This window comes from Protopterus annectens, chromosome 1.part2, assembly GCF_019279795.1.
Source record: "Protopterus annectens isolate FY-2018-M chromosome 1.part2, PAN1.0, whole genome shotgun sequence".
Classification (NCBI taxonomy): domain Eukaryota; kingdom Metazoa; phylum Chordata; order Ceratodontiformes; family Protopteridae; genus Protopterus; species Protopterus annectens.
In genome coordinates, this window is record NC_056727.1 from 1,167,832,946 (window position 1) to 1,167,857,364 (window position 24,419).

Here is a 24,419-nt window from a genome sequence, read left to right on the forward strand (position 1 = left end):
TAGTAGGCAAACCAAGATCTGTTGGTGCTATAGTGAACATATATAAATGCTGAAGCTAATAATCAGTGTACACTGGACAGCCATTTTGTATCACTTTTGTCAGGCATATTGTGCCTGTGTTGCCTCCCTGGAAGTTGACAACAGTATATAAAAGTATTCTCTATTCACTGTATAAGGCATCTTACATAGCAGTTGTCTGAAAATAAATGGCCTGTCTAAACTAACACTAAGAGTGCTAAAAGCAGCTTTCAGTGTAAACGACTTCTAGAATTGCAAGTCTCTAAATAGCCTCTCAAGTCAATTTGAAACCTATTTTGGAAGATTTGTATAGAGTCACACTAATTAAAAGACGTGTGCATGCTTGTTTTTCATAGAAAGCAATTCTAGTAAATTCTTTTTACTTAAGAATTACACTATGGGAAAAATAGCATGATGCCATGATATCCAAAATGAAACAGAAGGCATTTTCTGAGACTTCCCCCTTACTAAATCTAGAGTAATTCTTAGAGCTGAACAGAATGGAATACAATTTGGGGATTTTCTGGCACAGGAAGCACAAGCCTCAGTGCCTTATAAATGTCTGCTGCTTTTGGAAATTATTACTGGTGTTGCCTCCTTCTACATTTTTACAAACCCAAGAAAGTGGAGCAGATAAGCCAAGCAAGGGACACTTTTGCAATAATGCTGTGTTGGAAGTCAGCAGTAATCACAGTGATGCTTCTCACTGCATGCCTTCATTATAGCAATGCAGGTACGGTAATGCATATTTTTAATTATTTCAAGAATAAACTACACAACAGCAAAATAAAATGTTGCTACCATAGTTAATGATTTAAGTATTCCAGTTTGTTTGGTTCTGACATTAGACCTATGATGTAAAAAGTTAATGGAGTGTACTGTTTTAATTTCCCTTGCTTAACATTTATTATATTGTGTTCTGAAACATTGTAACTTTGTCTGTGTGTGTGTGTGTGTGTGTGTGTGTGTGTGTGTGTGTGTGTGTGTGTGTGTGTGTGTGTGTGTGTCTGTGTTCATCCACATCTTATCATGCAGTGCATGATGTGAATGGAAGACAGGCATTTTATAAATGATGATTTGTTGCACCTTATAAAACAGGTTCAAACCATGTTTTTCAGCTATTATAATATACATAACAGGGAAGGCATTAACCATATACACTTCCTGGACTATGACACTATAGTTTTTCTTTTTGGTGGAGGGTGAAAAATCTCATGTTACAGACAGACATGGATGTTTCATTTCTTGTTTAGTGGGATTGTGCATTTTAGGTAAGATACTTTATCTGTGGGAACAAATCCAGGATACTACTGACATGACACCTCAGTATTTAAATATTCTTTTTAAGTATGAGAGTGTATGGTTTCATAACTACACATGCAATAAGCAAGATACTGCATTCTCTGCAAGTGCCAAGTTGTCAGGGTCTTCAAATATGTCTAACGAGCAAACTTATCTTTGCTTTGAGAAAGCTCTTTGTTTATGTGTGTGAACTCTGTTTATTATTACACATTGTTGCATCCGTGTTTTACTCCGGATACTCCATGACACATTCCAGGTCTATTTCATCTGTTAAATAACGTTTTTTCCTGGCACTATGTCAAAATGACATATTGAAGTATATATAGTTTTTTTTGTGTAACCTGTTTTTTGTCGATTGCTGTGGTTCCTAAGTCATACGTGTATTGAGCTGGCTGTGTTAGGCTTGACCATCAAATCCTTTCTTTTGCAAATTTATGGATGCTTGAGCCCTGTACTGTCCTACACATAACTCACAACTGCAGAATGTCCTAATTTTTCCTCATCTTTTTGGTCTGTTCCTCATAAAATTTGTGATTTTATGGCAAATTTCTGAGGATTGATGTCACTAAGAAATGACCAATATTCGGAGTTCTTCCTATCTTTCAGAAAATGCATGTTAACAAAAATCATGTTTTTCTAGCAACTGTCTAAATATATAAGAGCAGTATTTAAAATCTGTCCCTATTTTGGGGTCTTTGTCCTCCCCATTAATTTAGGCTTTGCCAGATTATGATGTTGAGAGGTATGGTCTCAAATGTTTAACAATTTTTCTTTAAGCCCATTTTGTTGTGCTTCATTACCATCCATATAAATGGCTGAGCCAGTTAGTTTGCCTCTGATATTTAACCAACTGCTTAAAAAAGAATTTAAATGTGGCAGAAAACTACTGTTGCCAGCAAGTAATGTCAGTTTTCAGAGTTTTGATGCACTGATAGAAATGAATTTCTAAATGAAGTGTCTAATAAGGGCATATAGCCTTTTTCAAATGGTTAAAATGGTTATAAGTTAATAAGACAGAAAGAAAGAAAAAAATGTATATGTGTTGCAACGAGTACTGTGTACTGATAAGATGTTAAAAGGGAGTAAATAAATGGATAAAATGTTATACTGGGAAATGAATGTCATGTTGCATTTTGCTAGGATAGACTGGGGAATGTAGGATAACCTGAATAAAATCCAAACTAAAGACTAAAACACAAGATCAGAAAATAAGAGACATAAAAACAACACTGAAAAAAGGCAGAAATAAGCACCAAACTGTCATGTTCCAGCGTTCTTTTGTGGTATTTTTTATTCTTATATTTGCTTTTATTTTCTGCACAGTTCCCAGTGCTGTAGAAGAAGCAAGTACCTGCTGCTATACATTTGCAGGAAAACCCGTTTCTATCAAAAGACTGAAGGGCTTTTACTGGACAAGCAGCACATGTTCCAAAAAAGCAGTTGTGTAAGTATTACAGAAGTATTAAATGTAATAGTTTGTTTTAGTCAGAAAACTCTTTATTTTTCAGGAATGTCATCCAACTACAGTTAAACTATACAGGCACCCTGTTCATACCAGTGTCAGTTTGCATATGTTAACTGCATATTATTATTGATGTATTATTCATCTGGTAAGAGAAAACAAATATGCCTCATTTATATTTCAGTCAAAGACTGTATGCCTGGGTACCACTTATATATTCCATTCAGTACTAAAGATTAGACAAGCAATGGAAAGCTACACTTCGTTTCCTACAAAAAGTGGGTAAATTATTTTAGTAACGTATACAAATTAATTATTATTTGGGATCTGTGACTCTTACCCTGACATCAAATTGAGTGGGTCAACTTCATTGAAACACACACCCTCTGAAACTGTGTGTGACATCTCCAATAAAGTATATTTTATAGGAGGCAAGCCCTTCTGCAGCTGCCCGTCTGGGTACTTCACCTCTACATACATTATAGTTACTAACGTTACAGTTTTACAATTGTGGAGAAAACAGAAACTGCTAATAACAATGAAAAAATGGCCTGTACAACTGCTGTGTTGCAGTAGACGTGATACACATAACACCATTCCAGGGGTTGTGGTTTGGAGGAGATGGGATTGGGAAGATGCAATTCTGAGACTTACAATTCATTCAATGGTATATTTTTCCATTCTTCTTTATGATTCTAGGGAAATGTTGGCTTTATCTTTATACCACTATTGGTAGCACTGTTATGCTTTATGGTTATATATGGTTGTACATGTTACAGTGTGTAGCAGTCATTTTAATGAGAATATTAGATCTACTCTAAATTAATACTAAATAATGTTTAATTAGTAAGTGTCAAACTGAATTACAATTTAGAGCATTATCCTTGATATTAAAGTAGTACATGGTGCTTCAAGATTATGCTTTGATGTCGGTAAAAATATAAATTTGATATCAGCTGTGCTAGCATGAGACCTGATCATAACAGTATCCACCCAAGAGCTGTTATGATTGAGTCTTTGTATAGAGACAAAAAGCTAAGAGTTCTAGCCAGCAAACAACAATGGCAGAAAGTAAAACAGCTTCATGTCTGCCTGCTGTCCATGACTCGCAACCGTCCCTGAGTTTGTCACTTGTACATTAAAGTTTCATACTTCTTTTGTTCAGAAAATGCATAATGCAAAACCTTCTGTTCTATTAAATTCTTAAATGAATAAGAGCAATGTTTAATAATTGCTCTTGATTTTTGGTTCTTTGTCCTCCCTATTATTTTTGGATTTGTCAAGAATTCTGCTTTTGTGGCGTTAAATGTTTTATCATCTTTCAAAACCAGTAAAAATATTTATGATCCTTCAGGTTCTTTCTTTTTTTTTCTCTATCTGGTAGCACACATAGCACATAAAGCACAATGCATTGCAAAGAATTATGACCATGTCCTGTTGTAACGTGTCTTGTGCTCTTGACATGGATAGCAAGATTCGCCTCTTGAACATCAGTCTAGGGTGAATTTCTTGCCATCCATGTCTCAGATGCATAAGAAGCAAGTTATGATCAGAGACCCAGTCATAATCTTATCATATTTCCATAAACAAACATGCAGCCATACATGGAACCAGTCAATAACCAACCAGATTCTGACTACTAATAAAACAAATATTTATGCTGACCTTTATTACACAGAAAATAGAAATCACTAATACATTGAACTGGTCAGAGAATATTTGATGTGTCATTAAACTTCAGTAAGACATTTAATTTAGTGCTTCGTGTGAGATCGGACATGGGGCTATTAGGAGCAGGGGTTAGACAGGAGGCTATTGAGAGCAGGGTTTGAGATGTCTGCTTGGAGAACAAGACTGACTGGTAGGAAAGGAGGACAGGGACATCTCTGAAATTAATTATTTTGAGCTGCAGTAGAAAACATTAATATGATGAAAATAGAAAGCAGTGGCATTCAGGCATTCATATGACACATGCCTGAGCTATATGATAAAAGTCTCCAGAATGCAGCACTAATATGGGAGAAGCACCTTCAACTTATTTTTTTATTTGCATATGTAATAGCATGCTTCAGATTTGTTTCCTGAGCTGTATAACAGGTTACTAGATGTATATAGTTGAAGTCATCATTATAAGTAAGAAAACTTAACCAAGCACACTCTGTTCTTCTTTGTTGCCTAATGAAACATTTGCTACTGCATAAAATATGAAAAGATGCACTGGATTTATCGTTTGTTTAGGAAAATTATTTATCACATCACATGCATATAGAATCCCAGTATTAGTTACTTTGGCACAGATTGTGTGTAAATTATTTAAAAAATATTACAATTTCAGCCTTTTCCTATATATACTGAACATATGAATAAGCTATTTCTGTACAATCTCTGCCATGTGCACAGTATGTCCAAAATTATAATACTTTCGTAAAACGACAATTCTGTTGTTTTCAACCTTCTGATCTGTAATGGGACTGTATCTGTTACTGACAAAATATATCTATCCACAAGACATTTCAGAAGCATATGAAGGTAACAGAACTTTCCTTGTGAACAATATCAAGTGAAGCTTGACTTGGACCGCGTAGTTGTGCAGCGGTAGCATTGTCACTTCACAGCAAGAGGTTCTCCAGTTCGATTCTCGGCTGGAGTGCCTTCTGTGTGGAGTCTGCATGTCCTCCCTGCATTCGTGTGGGTTTTCTCTGGGTACTCTGGTTTCCTCCCACATTACAAAGACATGCGTCTGGAGCATTTCTCCCAGGGCCTCCACTAAAAATTTGCTTCATTCCAAGTCGGACATTCCCAATAAACAAATGCTAAATAAATATCTGAATGTGCTCATCTACAGAACGTCAGATACCATTGTTAAGCACTGTGAAAAGTTTAGCATTTGACTTAGACAAACTGTGACCATATCTGTATTATTAAGGCTTCACTGATATACTTCATGCATCTGGAACAATCAGAAGACTCCGTACTGTGCCCAGTCATCAACATTCATCTGGTATGTCTGTGTAAATGAACCCCTTACAGGTAGTCAGTGTCCTTCACATTGCTGACTATCTAACAGAGCTTTAACAGCAGTGGATTCAAAGTGGTTGATATGCCTTCATCTGCATTAGGATTTGTAATTAGAAACACTTCATACACTACATTTTTTGAGAAGAGAACCAGTCACAGAATAAAGGTCACTGAATGGAGGTTCAATAAACTGTTTCCAGTATTTAGACAAATAGCTTAGATTTATTTATTTATTTCCATTTTGGTTTGTTGACCTGGATAGTAGATTAATCCAAAGTGGCCCCATTTCAGTCACACCTTGAAGTTACAGAGCATAGGAAAAAGTTGGTATAATAGCTTACACAGTCTGAAGTAATGCAGACCCAATTATATATGTGTATATGTAATAGCAAAAAAGATGAGATTTTTCCATGTATATATATATAGTGCAGTATGGTATGGAATAATGGGAAATAAACAATTATTCATATGTACAGAACATCAGTATGGGACTTAGTAGATGGTGGTTAGCTATGAAGGATGGGGTATTAATGGGGGATTTAGTGGCTAACTATGAAGGATGGGAATAGATGTTAGTGGGAAGCTGTCAGTTGTTAACTATAAAAGGATGGCATGCCAGTGGGTGATTGCTAGTTGGGTTAGTTTAGAGGGTGTGAAGGTGACTGCAGGAATGAGGGGGGGAACTGGATTAATAATGGGATGGAAGGTATGAACAGAGTAATAGGACTGTCAGGTGGAGGGACAGCCAGGTCAGTAGTGTGAGGGGTTACCTAATAGTTAACAACATGATATTTAGTCAATTTTTGGTGATGTGGGTCACAGTCAGTGCTTCATCCCTCTGTGCCACACAGCTCAGTAAGAGAGTTTATGCAACCTATATGTTAGAGATGTAGGACTCAAGTCCAGGGTGGCTTTTGATCAAGTGACACCCTAAGGAAAAGGGCCCCATGGTGCCCCACCCCACGGCTCCACATTAAATCATATGAACTCATACATACCCACATCCACACACACACACGCACACACACGCACACACACACACACACACACACACACACACACACACACACACACACACACACACACACACACACACACACACACACACACACACACACACACACACACACACACACACACACACACGCACACACACACACACACACACACACACACACACACACACACACACACACACACACACACACACACACACACACACACACACTTTGGTAACTTGCACAGAACCACCCTCACTGGGATGAATCTCCCATCAGTCCAGCACAGTCAGTTCATGGCTGGTGTGCAAACTTCTAATATGGGTTTCTAACTAACCAGCAAGAAGCAAGCGGCAGGAGTAGAAAGAATGAATCCTCCGTTTAATTCAGACATGTAAACGTATCAGCAATGCAAAGAGAAGTAAAGAGACACTGACTGACAGCAGCATTCAAACCAGCAGGCATTTATCTCTTCATTTTCAGCAAGCACAACGTGCACAAGGCAGCAACAATCTGAGCTTGCATTTAGAAGTACAAAGTAGATTGCAAAACAGACTTCAGCTGCACAGATGGTCTTATGTCCTATTGACCAGTTCACAATGCAGATTTATACCTACTCTCCCACAACCGTTCAAGTTTTGCCACAGTCTGCTGGGCATTAGCTTTTAGGTGCATGGCCACACAAAACAGTCTTATCAAACTTAATAATGGGGGGGGGTAGGGTGCAATGTGCCAAGAGAATACACAAACTATACCACCCTTCAAACTACGTATTCATACCTCTCAGCCTCTAATGGGAAGAAATCTGAACAAAGCCTAAAATAATGGGGGAAGGTCCAAAAATAGGGGCAGATTTTAAGTATTGCTGTTATAAACTTACAAAGTTGCTAGAATAACAAGCTTTATGTTACCATGCACTTTCTGAAGGATATAAAGTCTGAAACTCCAATGTGTGTCATGCTCCTGCACTAATCCAGGGTGAAAATATTGTCCCCCTCTCCTCCATCTGTTCCTTACCAGACATCTCTCTGTTATTCTAACTCTCCATCTTTTCCAGTGTCCTCCCATTTTCTTTTTTAGGAAATGTTATATGTCCTGTTTCCTCCCTTTCTTCCTCTTCACTTGGACTTAAGCCGGCTCATCCACACAAGACTATGTCTTTGCCACCCTCTCCTCACTGTTATACTTTGCTTTTTCTCTTTCCTATTGCATGTCACAGATGTGATCAAACGCTCTTTTATTTTTGTTTCCACGTAACTACTTTTATATCCTTACCATCAACGTCTTTGTTTTGCACTGCTTATTCACCTTATATATCATTGTTATTTATATATATATTTTTTCATTTTCAGTTAAAATACTCCATTCATTAGAATTCTTTTCGTTAGATACTGTCGTTTGGAATTCTCTGTATGGAGCTTTTCTCCTTGGGCCTCCACTGAAAATGGATCTTTGGCCCAGTCGAACTTTCCCGATAAACAAATGTAAAATAAATAAAATGAAAATAAATAAAATTATTTATTGATTATTTAGTGACTTCAATCATCACTGATATGCCAGAATACCACACATTTTATATTAAGCAAAAATCTGGACAGTTGAAAGGTATGTATATTTTTTAGAGAGCATGTTATAATGAAGTCTTAAAACAAAAGTATAGAAAGTCATCACATAATAACTACATGGAAAAAAAAGAGATAAAGTAATATGAATGTGTAAAATCACTGCAAAAGAAGTGCATTTACCTTTTAAGAACAACGTAAAAGTCAAGAAGCTGAAAACATGAATAGAATTGAACACAATCATGTTACTCTACAACCAACATATACAATATGCAAGTTAGATAAGCTACAGGTCTAATTCTTAATTAATCTTATAACACTAAAAGAACACTGGAAGAATGTTAAATTACAGTGGGATTATATTATCAGCTGGAAGTGCATATGCTGATTTTATTTTAACTTGCACATAGGACTTAACATTTTGAATGAGGGATAAAGCTAGATAAAGATAACATACTCTGAGGCAGAATGCGATTACCATGATAACTGGATCTTGTTTTTCTTCTGGAAACCACACTAGATTAAACAGACAATTAACTGTTTCCCTGAGTACTGTGTTCCAGGTGAAAGGCTAAATAGCTTTGATGATATCTGGTGCAGAAATAGCTGGAATATGACCCTTCTGATGCATTCACTGTAGATACTAATACTATCCTTATTAAAATTATGTCAGTAGTGCAAACATATAGCATTGCCTACTATTTGCAGCTTTTGACCACAATAAGTTCCAGAAATCCACACTCTGATTGGATGTACAACTGAGCAATGAAAAAGTAAAAATCATTGCATTCTGTGGTTAAATTACAATGGCAGAGCAGACGTGCTTGAGAAGGTTAAAAGTGGAACATTCCATCAAATATGGAAGAACTGAGAGATATGGTAGCCTTCACCTGTGGTGCCCTTCACACTGTGAGTACATTTTGGTTTAACAGGGTGCTGTATTTATTTATTTAGTTATTTTTAGGGCAAAGAGATGCTGCATTTCATTGCTCTAAAAAAATAAGCACGGCACCTTAGATGGCTGCCTAGTTCACCTATGGGTAAAGTTGTCCCTACCCTACTGATGTCAATAATAGGTAAGAGGATGATGTCATAAGAGTAAACCATCTGTTTATTTAAGCTTTATTTCTAAGATATATAAATGACAATTAGTTTTTATGACTAAACTGAGAACTTTAAAGGTTATTAATGTTAAGGATCTAATATTAACAGTCAATTTTACTGAATGCAGATGTACAGATGGTCATACATCCAAATGATACAATATATCTAGTACATAAAAAGGGACATATTCAATGCCCCTCAATATGTTGGCCAATCTTTCATACTCCTGCATACTAAACCTAAATATATCATCTCCAATGTTTCAGTACCTCAGGGTAAAGGTTTCTTGTAGAACACCATGCATTCTCTCTTTCTTAGATATAGTTAGTATATTTACTAATCAAAGGATGTAGTCCTGTAGCTATAAAACATAATCTGTACTTACTCACATATAATATTTAGGTATATTTTTATAATTTAATATTAGATATTTATTTTTGATGCTGTAAAGACCATTCAGCGGACAATGTAGCAGCGGTCACCATACATAACCTATAGGTATATTACTGAAGGCACGGTCACATTAGTAGCTGTTTAAGTAAAATATCAGCAAAGGCTTAAGAGTAAAATATAATGACAATACAACATGTACAATGAAAATTAGTTTTACCAGAATTCATACAAGTTTTTGGACTAAACATGTATATGTAAGATATGGAGTACTGACTGCATTATATTTCTCATACAAAGTTTTGAGAGAGTCTTAACTGTATCTTTTATTGAATCACTGAAACAAAATCATGGTTTTGTATGTTTTTAGGCTCATCACCATGAAAAACAAAGAGATATGCACCAACCCAGAGTTTCCCTGGGTTAAGACAATAATGAAGACAATAACTCAAAAAAAGAATCAGCACTGAGAAGAAAACTAATCCTGTGCATTGCCTAAAGTCTTGAAAACAAAACTGTGCATTCATTAACTGTGCAAGATTTAAACTGAACACTGTGAACGCATATGCAAGAGATCACCTAAAAATAGTTGCTTGTGTTTTATCTAGTGCATAATGAAATGTGTTTGCCAAAAGTGAGTTTACAGTAATCTATATTAGATGCAATAAAATTATTTGCTTTTATGCATACACTTCATTATGTCAAAATTATTTAATATTAAGTATTTTAAACAGTGCTGTAAAACTGTAATGTTTTCTATTTTTGCTGTTATACTTCAGTTCTGTCATTAAAGATGGTCAGCAGTCACAACTGTTCAAAACAATTATGAGTAATAGTGTGGCTTCTGGGTTTCTTCATATCAGCTTAAGAAAGTATCACTTCTCTTTTTGACTTGTAGTGTTTTGTTCATGAAACTGGAAAAGTACACATTTTATTAGAAATTTGAAATGTGTTGAGGTAGAAACATGCAGTACCACTATTTGAATCTATGTGGTGCACTTCTGTGTAATAAAATATTTGCTTTTCCTGCTTCATTGTTTGACTGTGCAGTGCTTTTATTTTGTGACTGTTTTTAGTGGAGCAGGTTTCTATATTTACTTTCAGAGAGGAGTCGAGACATGGTCAAATTATACTACAGATAGACTGATTTAAGCTTCTATCTGTAGTAAATACCGTTGTGAGCAAAATCATTGATTTTTTTTGGCAGGATTATGTGAAAAAAGTGAAGCACAGTGGCAGAGGCCCAGAGACACACTTTTGTTATGGAAAGTGTTTAAAGTGTGTTAGTCAAGCTGTGAAATAAATGTAAGTAGCAAACCTTTGGAGTTTGATATGACCTCCTTACCATGTACAATACGAACATATGTAGTTTTTGATGCACAGGTATGTTGTTTGTACATTTTGTTTTGTTGATAAGGATGGCCTCCTCGTTATTTTTTCTTATAGTTGAAAATCCCCACCATAATGGTTGGACCATTGTTTCATGAAGGAACAAAATATTCTGGAATAATTAAAAAGTAAACAAAAAAAGAAACACTTTTTGCCTGGTGAGTTATTTTCATGCTACGGAATAATAAATGACTGAAAAATGAAAACCTGTTTTCACTTCTGACATCACAAAGTATTTGTAATGTATATTAGGATGCTCCACAAAGAATGAGACAACTTGGATATGCGGACAGTTTTTATGAGCTCTTGGATTCATTAACAGTCATGTATGCTTCACGTTAAGCCTACACAATGTAAGCATGTTAGAGTGATCAGCAGCAGCTCTAATCAAATAAGAACGCTTACTGTGCCTACATATTTGTAAGCACCTTTTGGGGCCAGCAATAGTGTTCACAGCCACAAAAAGGTGTTTCTGTGCACGAGCACAGAATATAAAGGAAATGGCTTGCTTATAGGGAAAGCTAAGATATGAGCACAAGCTGTATTAAGGACAAGTACAGTGAAAAAATTGTGAAGGAAGGGAAGTGAAATGGGGGAATTGTACACAGAATATAATGGTTTGAACTGCATAATTAATTAATAGGGAAGAGGAAATGGGTAACCTGTACTCATACTGCAGGCAAATGTACTAAAGTGTCAAAGAAACATTGCCAACGTATCTCTTGCAATATGGATATATGGATGAAATGATAATTAATGTCAATGACAATACCAGAGTTATGCACACAATTAAAATGGACATGCTATGAAAGGGTGTGACAGTGATACAAAACTGCATGCACTGTAACAAAAGGGGTTCAAATCTGATATACATGTTAATAAATGCTGAGTTAAGATAACAATTAGAAAGGACAGAAGATACACTATGGGATGACTGCACATACTGCTGTTTGTTATTGCATGTGAGATATATATACAGAGAATTCATGTAAGCAAACCAACACCAGTGCTGTATTCTCCACCTCAGCATATATACACAAGAACAAATGGACCTTCCAGCTGTCATGTCATGTACATCAGAAATGGGCATAGTTTTGCCAAGAAATTTTTGAAAAAAAGTTTTTGAAAAAAAACAGGGGGGGGCCCCAAAGAAAAACCACAAAATTTGGGAATTTTTCAAAAAAATTTGGGAAAAAAAAAAAAAAAATTTTTCTGGGGGTTAATTTTTTAAAAAAATTTTTGCCTTTTTCCTTTTGCTTTTTTTTTAAAAAAAAAAATTTGGTTTTTTGGGGAAAAAGGGGGGGGGGGGGGGGGGGGGGGGGGGGGGGGGGGGTGGGGGGGGGGGGGGGGGGGGGGGGGGGGGGGGGGGGGGGGGGGGGGGGGGGGGGGGGGGGGGGGGGGGGGGGGGGGGGGGGGGCGGGGGGGGGGGGGGGGGGGGGGGGGGGGGGGGGGGGGGGGGGGGGGGGGGGGGGGGGGGGGGGGGGGGGGGGGGGGGGGGGGGGGGGGGGGGGGGGGGGGGGGGGGGGGGGGGGGGGGGGGGGGGGGGGGGGGGGGGGGGGGGGGGGGGGGGGGGGGGGGGGGGGGGGGGGGGGGGGGGGTTTTTTTTTTTTTTTTTTTTTTTTTTTTTTTTTTTTTTTTTTTTTTTTTTTTTTTTTTTTTTTTTTTTTTTTTTTTTTTTTTTTTTTTTTTTTTTTTTTTTTTTTTTTTTTTTTTTTTTTTTTTTTTTTTTTTTTTTTTTTTTTTTTTTTTTTTTTTTTTTTTTTTTTTTTTTTTTTTTTTTTTTTTTTTTTTTTTTTTTTTTTTTTTTTTTTTTTTTTTTTTTTTTTTTTTTTTTTTTTTTTTTTTTTTTTTTTTTTTTTTTTTTTTTTTTTTTTTTTTTTTTTTTTTTTTTTTTTTTTTTTTTTTTTTTTTTTTTTTTTTTTTTTTTTTTTTTTTTTTTTTTTTTTTTTTTTTTTTTTTTTTTTTTTTTTTTTTTTTTTTTTTTTTTTTTTTTTTTTTTTTTTGAGGTGTTAATTTGTACTTGTTTTGTGGAGCAGTTTCATATTTATTTTCAAGGGAAATTTTTGGGAATTTGGTCAAAAAACATACAAGAATGTAGACTCATTCCTTTGTGCCAGAAGATAATGCTTCCCACATATGTTATGTAAGGAAAATGTAATCACATGTCATCATTACTCAGAATAAAAGCATTGCAGTGTGAGAAATTATCACAGCTTTTTGAAAACAGCAGATGTGTTTGACAGCAGTCTTAGCACATGTACAGTCAAAATAATACTGACACAACATAGTCTGAGCTGTTGGGGCTGTATTTGAGCTAACTACCTGAGATGACAAGCTAAACATTAGTGCCTGAATTGCAAGCACTACATGACATGCTGAGGTACAACTGGGACAGTGCACAGTTAAATGGATGACATCACCACTGTTTATTAACTGGATGTTTATGCTAAAAAGTGGCCAAAGTACACAATAACACTGTACAGCTACACTCATATATGTATTTGAAGAGTAGTATACAGACTATGAGGGTGAAAGACAAACACAGCTGGCCTCAAACATCCTACATATGTTCATAGGTTCATAGGTTCATAGGTTGGTACTAGGCTATCAGCCCTAGGGCCTATACAAGCCTAGCCATAACAATTCCCTGGCTATTTCTTCCCACATTATTTACTTTCCTGGACCCCTGTCTAGCAGGGTGATTGACGTGATCCCTGGGGTGAATTTCCTTTCTCCCATCCAAACGTCAAGGTTCCTCTTGAAGAGGTCCAAAGAGGCACTCTGCTTGACATGTATGGGCAATCTATTCCAGAGTCTGGGGAGTCTCTGGGTCAGGAACCTATCCCTCCAGCATGTTTTGTTTATTGTGATGATAAGGTTTAGATCCCTGGAGCGTGTAGCTCTGAGGGATTGGGATTTCTTTAAGTGTAGCATGTCCAACAGCTCTGGGTTTGACATGGCCTTGTATGTTAAGCAGAGATCGCCTCTGAGTAGACGATATGCGACAGAGTATAGCTGGAGTTTTTAAGGCGGTCAGCGTAGGGCATCTGCTTTAGGCCTGTGATTCTTTAGTGAGGTATTTCTGAGGCCTTTCCAGTTGTTGCAGATGTCTTGAGAGGTACATACCAAGTGGGGCGTTGTATTCTATAATGGGTCTAATGAGGGATGAGTACAGTGGGACAATGACCTCCTTTTTCTGGATGAAAAGCCCTTCGTGATGAGGTGTGCCACATAGAAGGATTTCCTGACTGTTGTGGCGATGTGTTTATCGAAGGTGAGACCACTGTCCACCTGTGTCCCTAAGTCTCTTATCACACTTTCTGTGTTTAGTGTACTGCCACCTATATGGTAATTCATGGATACATGTTTTTCCCAAAGGGATAACAATACATTTCTTGGCATTGAGCTTGAGCCCATGGCTCTGGCACCAAGCATCTGTTTCTGTAAGGCCCTTTGTAGAGTATCCACATCATTTGGGATTAAATAATGGCTCCCAGTTTGCAGTCATCTGCAAACTTTGTTAGCCAGAGTCCCTTAGTGTTGACCTGTACTTCAGAGAAGTAGATGCCAAACAAGAGCGGCCCCAGGACTGAACCCTGAGGTACTCCACTTGTCACTTGTCTGGAGCTGGATTTGGAGTCGGCTACTTTTAAAGTGTGGGTTCTATCAGTAAGCCATTTAGCAACCCATTGGGTGACATAGGGATTAATACCCAACTTAGTAAGTTTATCTATGATTCCAGAGTGGGGGATGGTGTCAAAAGCCTTGGCAAGGTCTAGATAGGCTGTGTGGACCACCTTACCATTGTCCATGGCTCTGGAGACTGATTCAAAGAAGTCAATCAGGTTCAGGAGACAAGATTGGCCCTTCACAAACCCAAACTGGGTGGGGTCCAGTGTTTGAAGGTTGCCAATGTCTTTGTTTATAAGTTCCATGATAATACGCTCCATGGCCTTGCAGATAAGGTTTGTCAGACTGATGGGACGGTAGTTTCCGGGATCCAAGGTGGATCCCCCTCTGTGGATTGGGATAACTGTAGCTCTAAGCCACTCAGTGGGCACGAAACCTGAGGTGAGGCTATGATTAAACATGACACTTAGGTGAGGTGCCAGTTCATATTGTAGTTCATGTAGTACACAGCCCGGGATGTCAACTGGTCCAATGGATGCTGTATTCTTGGCTTTAGAGAGTGCGTTTTGTACCTGTGTGGCCGTTATTACTGGAATTTGGCAATCTTCCGTATTGAGATGGGCCATTTAGGGGGTGAGAGGGGTGAAGTTGGCACTGAATCGATCTGCCAGGATATTGGCAATATCCTTTGGATCAGTATATTTATTGCCATTCTGTTTTAGCTCAGAGCAGATCTGAGCATTGCCATTTAGATTCTTGACATAGTTATAGAATGCTTCGTGGTTGTCTTTGGAATCTTTGGCAATTTTATTTTCATAACTAGCTTTGGAGGATTTTATGAGGCATCTCAGTTTCTTACTGAGGCTAGTAAGGGAGTTTTGCATCCTGGGATTTTCCTCTTTCTGCAAAAGTTTCTTCCCTTTGTTGTAAAGTTTGTTTATGGCAGGGGACCACCAGATTGGCTTCCTTTTTTTGGATGAGAGCATTTTGGTTCTATTTGGGATGGCACGATTCATGCATGAGTGGATGTGCTCGTGACAGTGCCTTAGTGTAGGATTCAGCAGTTGAACTTTCAGTTCCGCTGCATGGGTGTGTCATGAAGTTTGTCACTTCTGACTTGAGTAGCATGAAGTTGGCTTTGGAGAAGTTTTTATGGTGGTTTCTTTACTGGGGGTGGGGTGGGATGTGGATGTTAAGGGTGATTAGCTTATGGTCAGACCTGACTAACGAGGGGTGACCATAGGTATGGAGCATTGATTTGCCATGTTGGTAATGACCAGGTCTAGGATATTGGAGCCCTGGTGGGACTATGGATTAGTTGATCCAGGGCGTTGGAATTTATGAATTCCAAGAACCGCTATAAAGGTGTTGGGACATGAGTAGTTTTCCCAGTTAATGGCAGGGTAGTTAAAATCACCCAGTATTAGGGTGTTTGGTTCTATCTTAATATTTTCCAGTATGTTTAAAAAGGTGTAGTGAGAATCTTGGGGTATGGTGGGGGATCTGTAGCAAGCTACAATTTGGATTGCAGTCTTACCTAGTGTTAGTTGCATTTGGAGAATTTCAGACACATTGTGTTGGCCAACTAGCCTGGTGGTGTGAATATCCTTGGTGAATATTGACACTCCTCCATCTTTAGTGTTTCAGTCCTGGTTTGGTGGCCGAAAAGTGTGGTAACAGTTGTAGCCTGGTATTGCAGGGGTGCTCTCTGGAGCCTTGAACCAGGTCTCAGTTACTGCACAGATATCGATGTTCTCCATTTTTAGGAGTGCCTCGAGAGAGTGCATTTTGAGGTTTAGACTTCTATGTAGTTACACAATGCAGAAAGCAGAGTATCAGAGTCATGCAACACAGGAGAATTTGCATTCCAACTGTGTAATACTTCAGTTACGATAAAATCATGTAATCATTGTGTGGCCAAAAAGTTATTTTCCCTGAGGATGCTAGGATTTTCTAGTGTAACACTGTGACTGTAAATCCATCTCTTTAAGTGGAAGTGTACATCAAGGTGGTTGTGAGGTAGCCAACAATATATGACAGTAATCTCAGTAACTATTTACACAGGGATGGACTCAAACCACCTACTTATTTAGTTACATCATCTATACAGCACATTATCAGTTGCCAGTGTCACAGGACAATGCTGAGTACAAGTGACATCCTCTTCACATCTGTATAATGTACTATTTTTCAATCTTGCCCTCAGCCGATGACAGATGAAGGTATTTCTCATCCTAGCTTTATTTGATGCAATTTGTATAGTGGTTTTCTGTTGTCATCCTAGTTTTATTTGATGTAAGCTGTATAAAGTTATATTTGTGTAACTGTGTAAATGGACTTTATTATGCATGTTATATGTGTAGCTTTTCTCCCTGGGCCACCTCTGAAAAAGGACTTGTTTCCAGTAAGACTTTCCTGGTAACCAAATGTAAAATAAATAAATAAATAAATAAATAAATAAATAAATAAATAATCAGCAGTGTATTGCCATGGAGACGTGTCTGGTAAAATGACTTTTACAGTCATCTGGGGATGTAATAGTTGCCACTGCAAATGTTTGTAGCCAATCCTGAATTCATTTACAGTCACACATGCACACACTTGTAGAAGTTAAGCACTGCTGTATTTGAACCTCATAACTATCTATTTACACATTCTAGAGAATACCATAAGAAATGCAAGTACCACAGGAGATGTCTGACATTTAGTGTGACAGTTCACTTTAGAAGGAATCATCAGTGTGTTGCAGTTTCAAAGGGGTTGTGGCTGTGAAAAGTGGGATAAGAGGAAGGTGGAGTAATCTAGCAGCTTGAAATGTTTATCCACAGTAGAAGTGGATTGGGCCCAGCTGTGTTGGAGGCATGCTTATCTAAATCTAAACACCCCCCCAAAGGTTCCCCATATTGAACTTTGAACCTCCTACCTATCTAGTTGCACAATCTCTCTCTCTCTCTCTCTCACACACACACACACACACACACACACACACACACACACACACACACACACACACACACACACACACACACACACACACACACACTCCCCATACTGAGCCTCAAACATCTCTCCTATCTAGTTACACATTGTAGACAGCATTCTATTAGTCACAAGCACCACAGGAAATACCTGATTCCTAAAGGGAGAGAGTGTACTTTTGTCAGGATGACATCATCAGTGTGTTTCAGAAAGGATGTTTCTGTAAGAAGTGGAATAAGGGAGGTGTATGCAGAGTTAAATGCATTCTCCTCATGATACACCATTACAAACATACACACACACACACACACACACACACACACACACACACACACACACACACACACACACACACACACGCACACACACACGTGCAGAAGTTTCCCATGTTGAGCATCAAACCTCCTGCCTATCTAGTTACACATTCTAGAGAGCACAGTATTAGTTGCAAACAAAGGAAGGAAGGAAGGTGGCCGAATGGTTAAGGTCTTTGCCTTACAAACACGAGGTGCAGTGTTTGAATTTCACAAGGTGTAATTGGCTAGCCTTAAAAAGGCTTGCAAGGGCAGTTAGCCTAGTACTAATCTATGAACTTAAGAAGTTGTCTCAGTGTTTAGCATTTTTATTAGGGAGGGTGGCCTAATGGTTAAGGTGTTTGCCTTACAAACACAAGGTGCAGGGTTTGAGTCTCACAAGGGATAATTGGCTAGGCTTGCAAGGGCAATTAGCTTAGTACTGATCTATGACTCTATGACTATAACACCACAAGAGATTTTTGATTCTCAAGGAGAAAGAGTACACATTTGTCAGGATGTCCTCATTAGTGTATTTTAGAGAGAATGTTTCTTTAAGATGTGGGATAAAGGATGTGTGTATAGAGTTAAATGTATTCTTCCCATGGGAAGTGGATACAGCAACAACTGTTAACACACACAGAGATACACATGCATGTAAGTTTCCCATGTTGAGTATCAAAACTTCTACTTATTTAGTTACACAATCTAGAGAGCACAGTATTCGTCACAAGTGCCACAGGAGAAGTTTGATTTTAAAGATGTGAAATAGCACAGTTGTACTTCTTGAAAACACACAGTTTGTGCATGACAGGTTGTGAAACAAATGCATATGTGTTCACAGGACAATGTAACATCACTGTGATTGTCTCATGTAATTAAATAGCTCTCTACTAACATTTAGATATTGTCCTTTATGTACATTGTGCTACTGTGAGGAACAATAGCATGTGTCACATTATGGGATAGCATAGAAATTCATTGTTATAAACCAGTGAATTATCAATAAAACTTTCCTGTTACTTCATGCCAGGATGATTGCACACTTGTATTGTCTCATACTTGCACAATGTACATTGAAAAAAACAAACATACAAGTCATGATAGGACAGTACACTGTAGACTATAGACTGTAGATTATGTCAGCATAGGTTAACCAAACTTGTAGAAATATTGCAAAGCTAAACATTATTGAGCAGACATGCATTAAACAACTAAATGAATTGAGTGATCATCACACTGAATGAATTGAGTCAACATCACTCAGAAATCAAGATAACCTGTTGACAAAATTTAACAGTGAGCTAATCACAGGAAGGGCACTGAGCAAACTGATCTCTGATATATAACATTAAGTATCCTGTTTTTTTGCTTATTTTTGCGAGTTATTTATAGCACTTTTATTGTCTGCTGCATACTTTTTTAGCTAGTTTCACTGTGTGTGAGGTATTAACTGGAACTTTTCTACATTTGTTAAGCATGTTTGGGTTTGTTTGTTCTGATTTTTGGTTGCTTTGCAGTTGCCCACTCCTACTGTAAATTTGATCTGGGACACTCCTCCCAGTCTAGTGTCATTAGCTCATTCTACGCAGGGGTGTCCAACCTTTTGGCTTGACGGGGCCGCATTGAGTGAACAGAAATTGTCTTGGGGCCACATATAAAATATATCATATAGTTAACTCTTTCGCTGCCACGGGAGACCAAAGTCAACCTCCTGGCTGTACTGTAGGTGCATTCGAACAATTAATAAATGTAATAAATTCTAATATTTGCCTTAAAATTCTAATTCTCATTCTGATTTTAATTCTCTAATCTAACAGTTAACTCTAACATCTTAGTTAATATATAGATTGTTTTTACAAATAAATAGATATTCACTACAGCACTAGCATTTCTCACTGGGAAAACCACTCCAGAAGTCCATCTGCATACAGTGTCAACATTAGCAGTCTTACAATACTATAATCCACAAAAATAAGCCAACAAAAAAAGTAAAGAATGCACATTACTGACTTAATAAAACAATTCTAAATAAGCTACAAGAGGGTCTCACCCAAACAAATGACTGGTGCCAGAAACATGGCCTCAAGCTAAATGCCAAAAAATGCACAATCATCCCCTTTGAGGAATGGGATGTCCCCACAAATTATCACATTAATAACAATGTTGTAAGCACGCAATCAGTCGTGAGGTGCTTGGGCACCCAGGTTGATAGAAACCTGACTTTTGACCACCACGTTGTCTCCGTTGTACGGAAAGCTTTTTACATGGCCCACCTCATTAGTAAGGGTATCTCATCCAGGGACAAGGAGGTTATAACATCCCTGTATTCTTCCTTTACAAGAGCAATTATTGAGCGTAACACCTCTTTTGGCACGTGCTTCAGCAAAACACCATGCCAAAAGAAAGACTACAACCTTTTCTGACAAAAAAGGTCAAAGGACTGAGTTCACTTAGTTATCCAAACAGACTAAAAAGCTTCTTGCTTTCCTCTGTCTCTCACTGGCCCCTATAAATTTCATCATTGGCTTGCTTTCCAGGCTAAGAAAAATCCTGCCTTAAGAGACTTTCTCCACCTCAGAAATACTGGTTATATTTAAAGCACTCACTACAAAGACCACAGCCTTCACTGCAACTTAAACAAGCCACTTTGTATGGACAGGTTCTTGACACAAAAACTTTCAACTTCTGTAAAAAGCTCCTCTCATTATCAAACAATGTAGTTCAACAACACTACAACTGGATGGATAGCCATGAATGTACTCCTTAAGTAAGTAGCATAGCCTTCATCAAACCGGAAGGAAAATCCACATACTAAATTTTCCCAGTTGGATGGCTAAGATCTAATATTGGTTACTCAAGTCTACTTGTCTAAGAAGAGGGGCCTATTTAACCAAGAATTCCATTTGCAAAAATATATTCAGTATACATATTAGATCTCTCTCTCTTATACACACACACACACACACACACACACACACACACACACACACACACACACACACACACACACACAGAGTAAAGGAGCCCCTACTTGTAAAATAGGCAACCTCAGTAATCACATGACACAGTCTCACTGATTGAAATTATCTGGAAGTCAAAATATCTGAAAAAAAATCATAATAGAGATGGATTCATCCATGCAATTTCCCACCACCAAAATGGACCATCAATAAATCAACAAATAACTGTTCAGCAAAAATTAAATCAATAAGAAATCTATAAACTCTCTAAGATCATACTACATACTGGAGTAAACATATAACTTCCCTCCAGTCTAAAGCCATTTGACATTCAGACATTTTAATTTCTGCAGAAGTTATTCACAGACTGACCGTTTACTAAGCTGTAATGCTGACCATCGCTTTTGAAAAAAACAAACTCCCACACTTTGTCAATAGCTCAAAGTGAAGAAAGGATTACCTTTTTCTATTTATTATGTATTTATTTAATTTTGGAAAACATCTTTAAAACTGTTAAATTGATCACACACCCAGAAACACAGAAAAGTTATTGTGATAAGTAAACCACAGACTGCTGCAAGAAATCAGTCACAGCACACTATGCTTACGTCCGAACCAATGAAGCATACCTGTCAATTCCAAAAGAATTAAAGTAGCATAATAAGAAAGTTATTTGCAAGGTTACATGGCAGTTTATATTGGAAATAAGTGGAGATATTAAAACTCTCTGTTTCTCATAATTATGCTGAAAAGTCTTCCAAGGTAAATACAACCTTCGGCTTTAGCATGGAACCATAGCTCTCAACCTTAGAGCAAGAATTCTGGACAAAACGAAAAATAAAATTGGGACACAGGCCCAAAAATATTTATGCATCACAGACACCATTGAAACAAGTATAGCTGCAAACATTATACATCACGTATAATGTTTCTATCCCATTATTGTCAGTTAAGCATTATATGGCTCATTCAATCCTGCCTTCTTTTGCAACAAAGAAAACCGTACTTTGAAATGACAAATCCATTGAAAATAATAAAACACATTGGCTCCACATCCTGCAACTTTCTACCTGCAAACAACCACAGAGTTTTCACTGAAACAAGGTCTGCTTATTTCCACAGAATGACACCTCTCCCTAATTAAGTCTAATGGTATACAATCTACCAGGATCTGGACTACCTGAAATAAATGAAATTATGGCCTGTAAATTGCAAGTGCACTTTGTTTAATTAAACTACATTTCAAAGCCCACTTGCTGTATTTTTTCAGTAACATCCCAATATCCATTTCCAGGTCACTTTACAAGACATTGGCAGTGGTAGACTTAGCATCCTCAAGATCCCTACAGACCACACTCATACTGCTAACATTGTCCATTAAATGTAAATATCCATCCACTGTAAATGTCAAGAAGCTATGTCTTAAAAAAATCTATTTTTGGCATTTAGTACCCAAGTATCAGGTTTTGAAACAAAGAAACATATTCTCCACAGTTTGTAAGTCTCTGTCTTTAATAATCATCTACTATTGCAGCACTCCCAACACAAACACACACATACACACTAAAACCCCCAACATTTAAAAAATGACATTGTGCCCACCTGATTTGCCAGTATTGATGATCCACCAAAGTTATGCTTACTGTTGTCCAATCTACCACTGCTTAGAACCCACCAATGACAAGACAGTACTGGGTGATTTTTTTGTTTGTCAAAAAAAAAAAAAACAATACACTTTATACGCTACAGTCCCACATTAGTCAATCCACAAATGACCCATTAACCCTAGGCTGCTGTCTCATTCTTACTCCCTGGGACTGCATTACCTTGGATGACTACTTTTATTTCCTAAGCCAAAGACACAAATTGGAAGATGAGGCAAAAATCCAGACATTCTTTGAAAATCCATACAGTTGAGAGGTATGATTTCATATTCAATACAACACTCTCCCTGTCAGAAAAGCTGCAATTTAATGAAAGTGTACTTTTAATGTAGGATACATTTGTGAGCTAACTTGATTGTACGTTAGCCTCTTTGTGCATGTGTCTCTCTCTGTCTCTCTGTCATGCACACAAACACACACACACACTTCTACTTTCATTCACACAAACATTCTGCTTTCATGCATGCACTCACTCACACCATACTTACCTATTAACACAGGTTAAGTGTTGTCTCTTTAAAAGGCAATGGCAGTAAATCCATAGACGAGTCCCTCTTCAGCAAGAACACACACATTGTTTCTTTGGCACAAAATAATGGCGCGGACACACAGACCCTTCTTTGGTGCAAAAAAATCAAAACTAGAAGGATGATTTGGTGATGCACACACCGATGTTAAGGGCTACAGGTCACGGGTGCGAAAAACACAACCAAAAAGTGTTTTGGGGCATGTGTACATCGATGTTGGAGTTAGAGGTAGAGGGCCACATGGCAAAGCTCTGAGGGCCGCATGCGGCCCACGGGCCGCAGGTTGGACACATCTATAATACAGGGAGAATATTTGAGAAGGCCAACCCACTTAGTTTCTTAACCTTGAATTATCTTACGTGCCTCCTTTCTCCCTTTCCACTTTTCAAAAAAACAAAATTTCTAAGCTTGTTTCCTGCCTTTCCTTTAAGTAGTCTAGTCCAGATACAGATTTGCTGTATCCAGGACTGTTTGCAAGTTTCTGAGCCCCCAAAGCCTTTTTGTGTTGGAGGGAAGCCTTCTAGCTTATCAGTGGGAGTGGTAAGCACTAGGTAACTTTTCTAAAAAAAAACACGTTATGCATCGTCGCTTAGCTAGGGTTAAACTATGCCTGGCGGCATAAAGTCTGCTCTTTGAATTTTCCCTTAGAACTAGCTAGTTTTTTAGTTTTAGCAATTAAATCTGTTTTTTTTTTAGCTCAGCACTTGTTCAGAACTCATTGTAAGCACTAAATAAGATACAAATTACTACAGCACTCAACTTTCCTCACTTGTCTAGAGGAAAACAGTTTTTAATACTTAATAAATAAGCACCTATCCAGGCATGTCTAAAGGTCAGCTCCGGGTGTTTTTTCCTGTCTACCTGATGAATCTGGGCATCTTGGGGCAATGCAGCAACTGCCTCATATACACAGACAACCCTCTCCTCCTACCACCCAACACTACAACCTGTGAGAGATGCACTTATATAGCCAAACTGGAAGCAGAGCTCTCTTCATCCAAGACTGGACTAGACAGTCAAGGAGAGAAGGTAAACACTTGCACCACACCACACTCATCACATAGTCCCTCAAAACCTACACCACCAAAACACACACATAGAAACACAAAACACACACCTA

At 37.9% G+C, this 24,419-nt stretch overlaps 1 protein-coding gene across 1 annotated transcript; it reads left to right on the forward strand.

Moving 5' to 3' along the window:
- The first annotated feature begins 616 nt into the window (after positions 1 to 616).
- On the forward strand, positions 617 to 11,330 carry LOC122792492 (monocyte chemotactic protein 1B-like). Its single transcript, XM_044060262.1, has 3 exons — positions 617 to 751; positions 2,644 to 2,764; positions 10,225 to 11,330. The coding sequence occupies exons 1-3, from the start codon at positions 682 to 684 to the stop codon at positions 10,322 to 10,324; spliced, it is 291 nt and encodes a 96-aa protein (XP_043916197.1). The 5' UTR covers positions 617 to 681; the 3' UTR covers positions 10,325 to 11,330.
- The last annotated feature ends 13,089 nt before the right edge of the window (positions 11,331 to 24,419 follow it).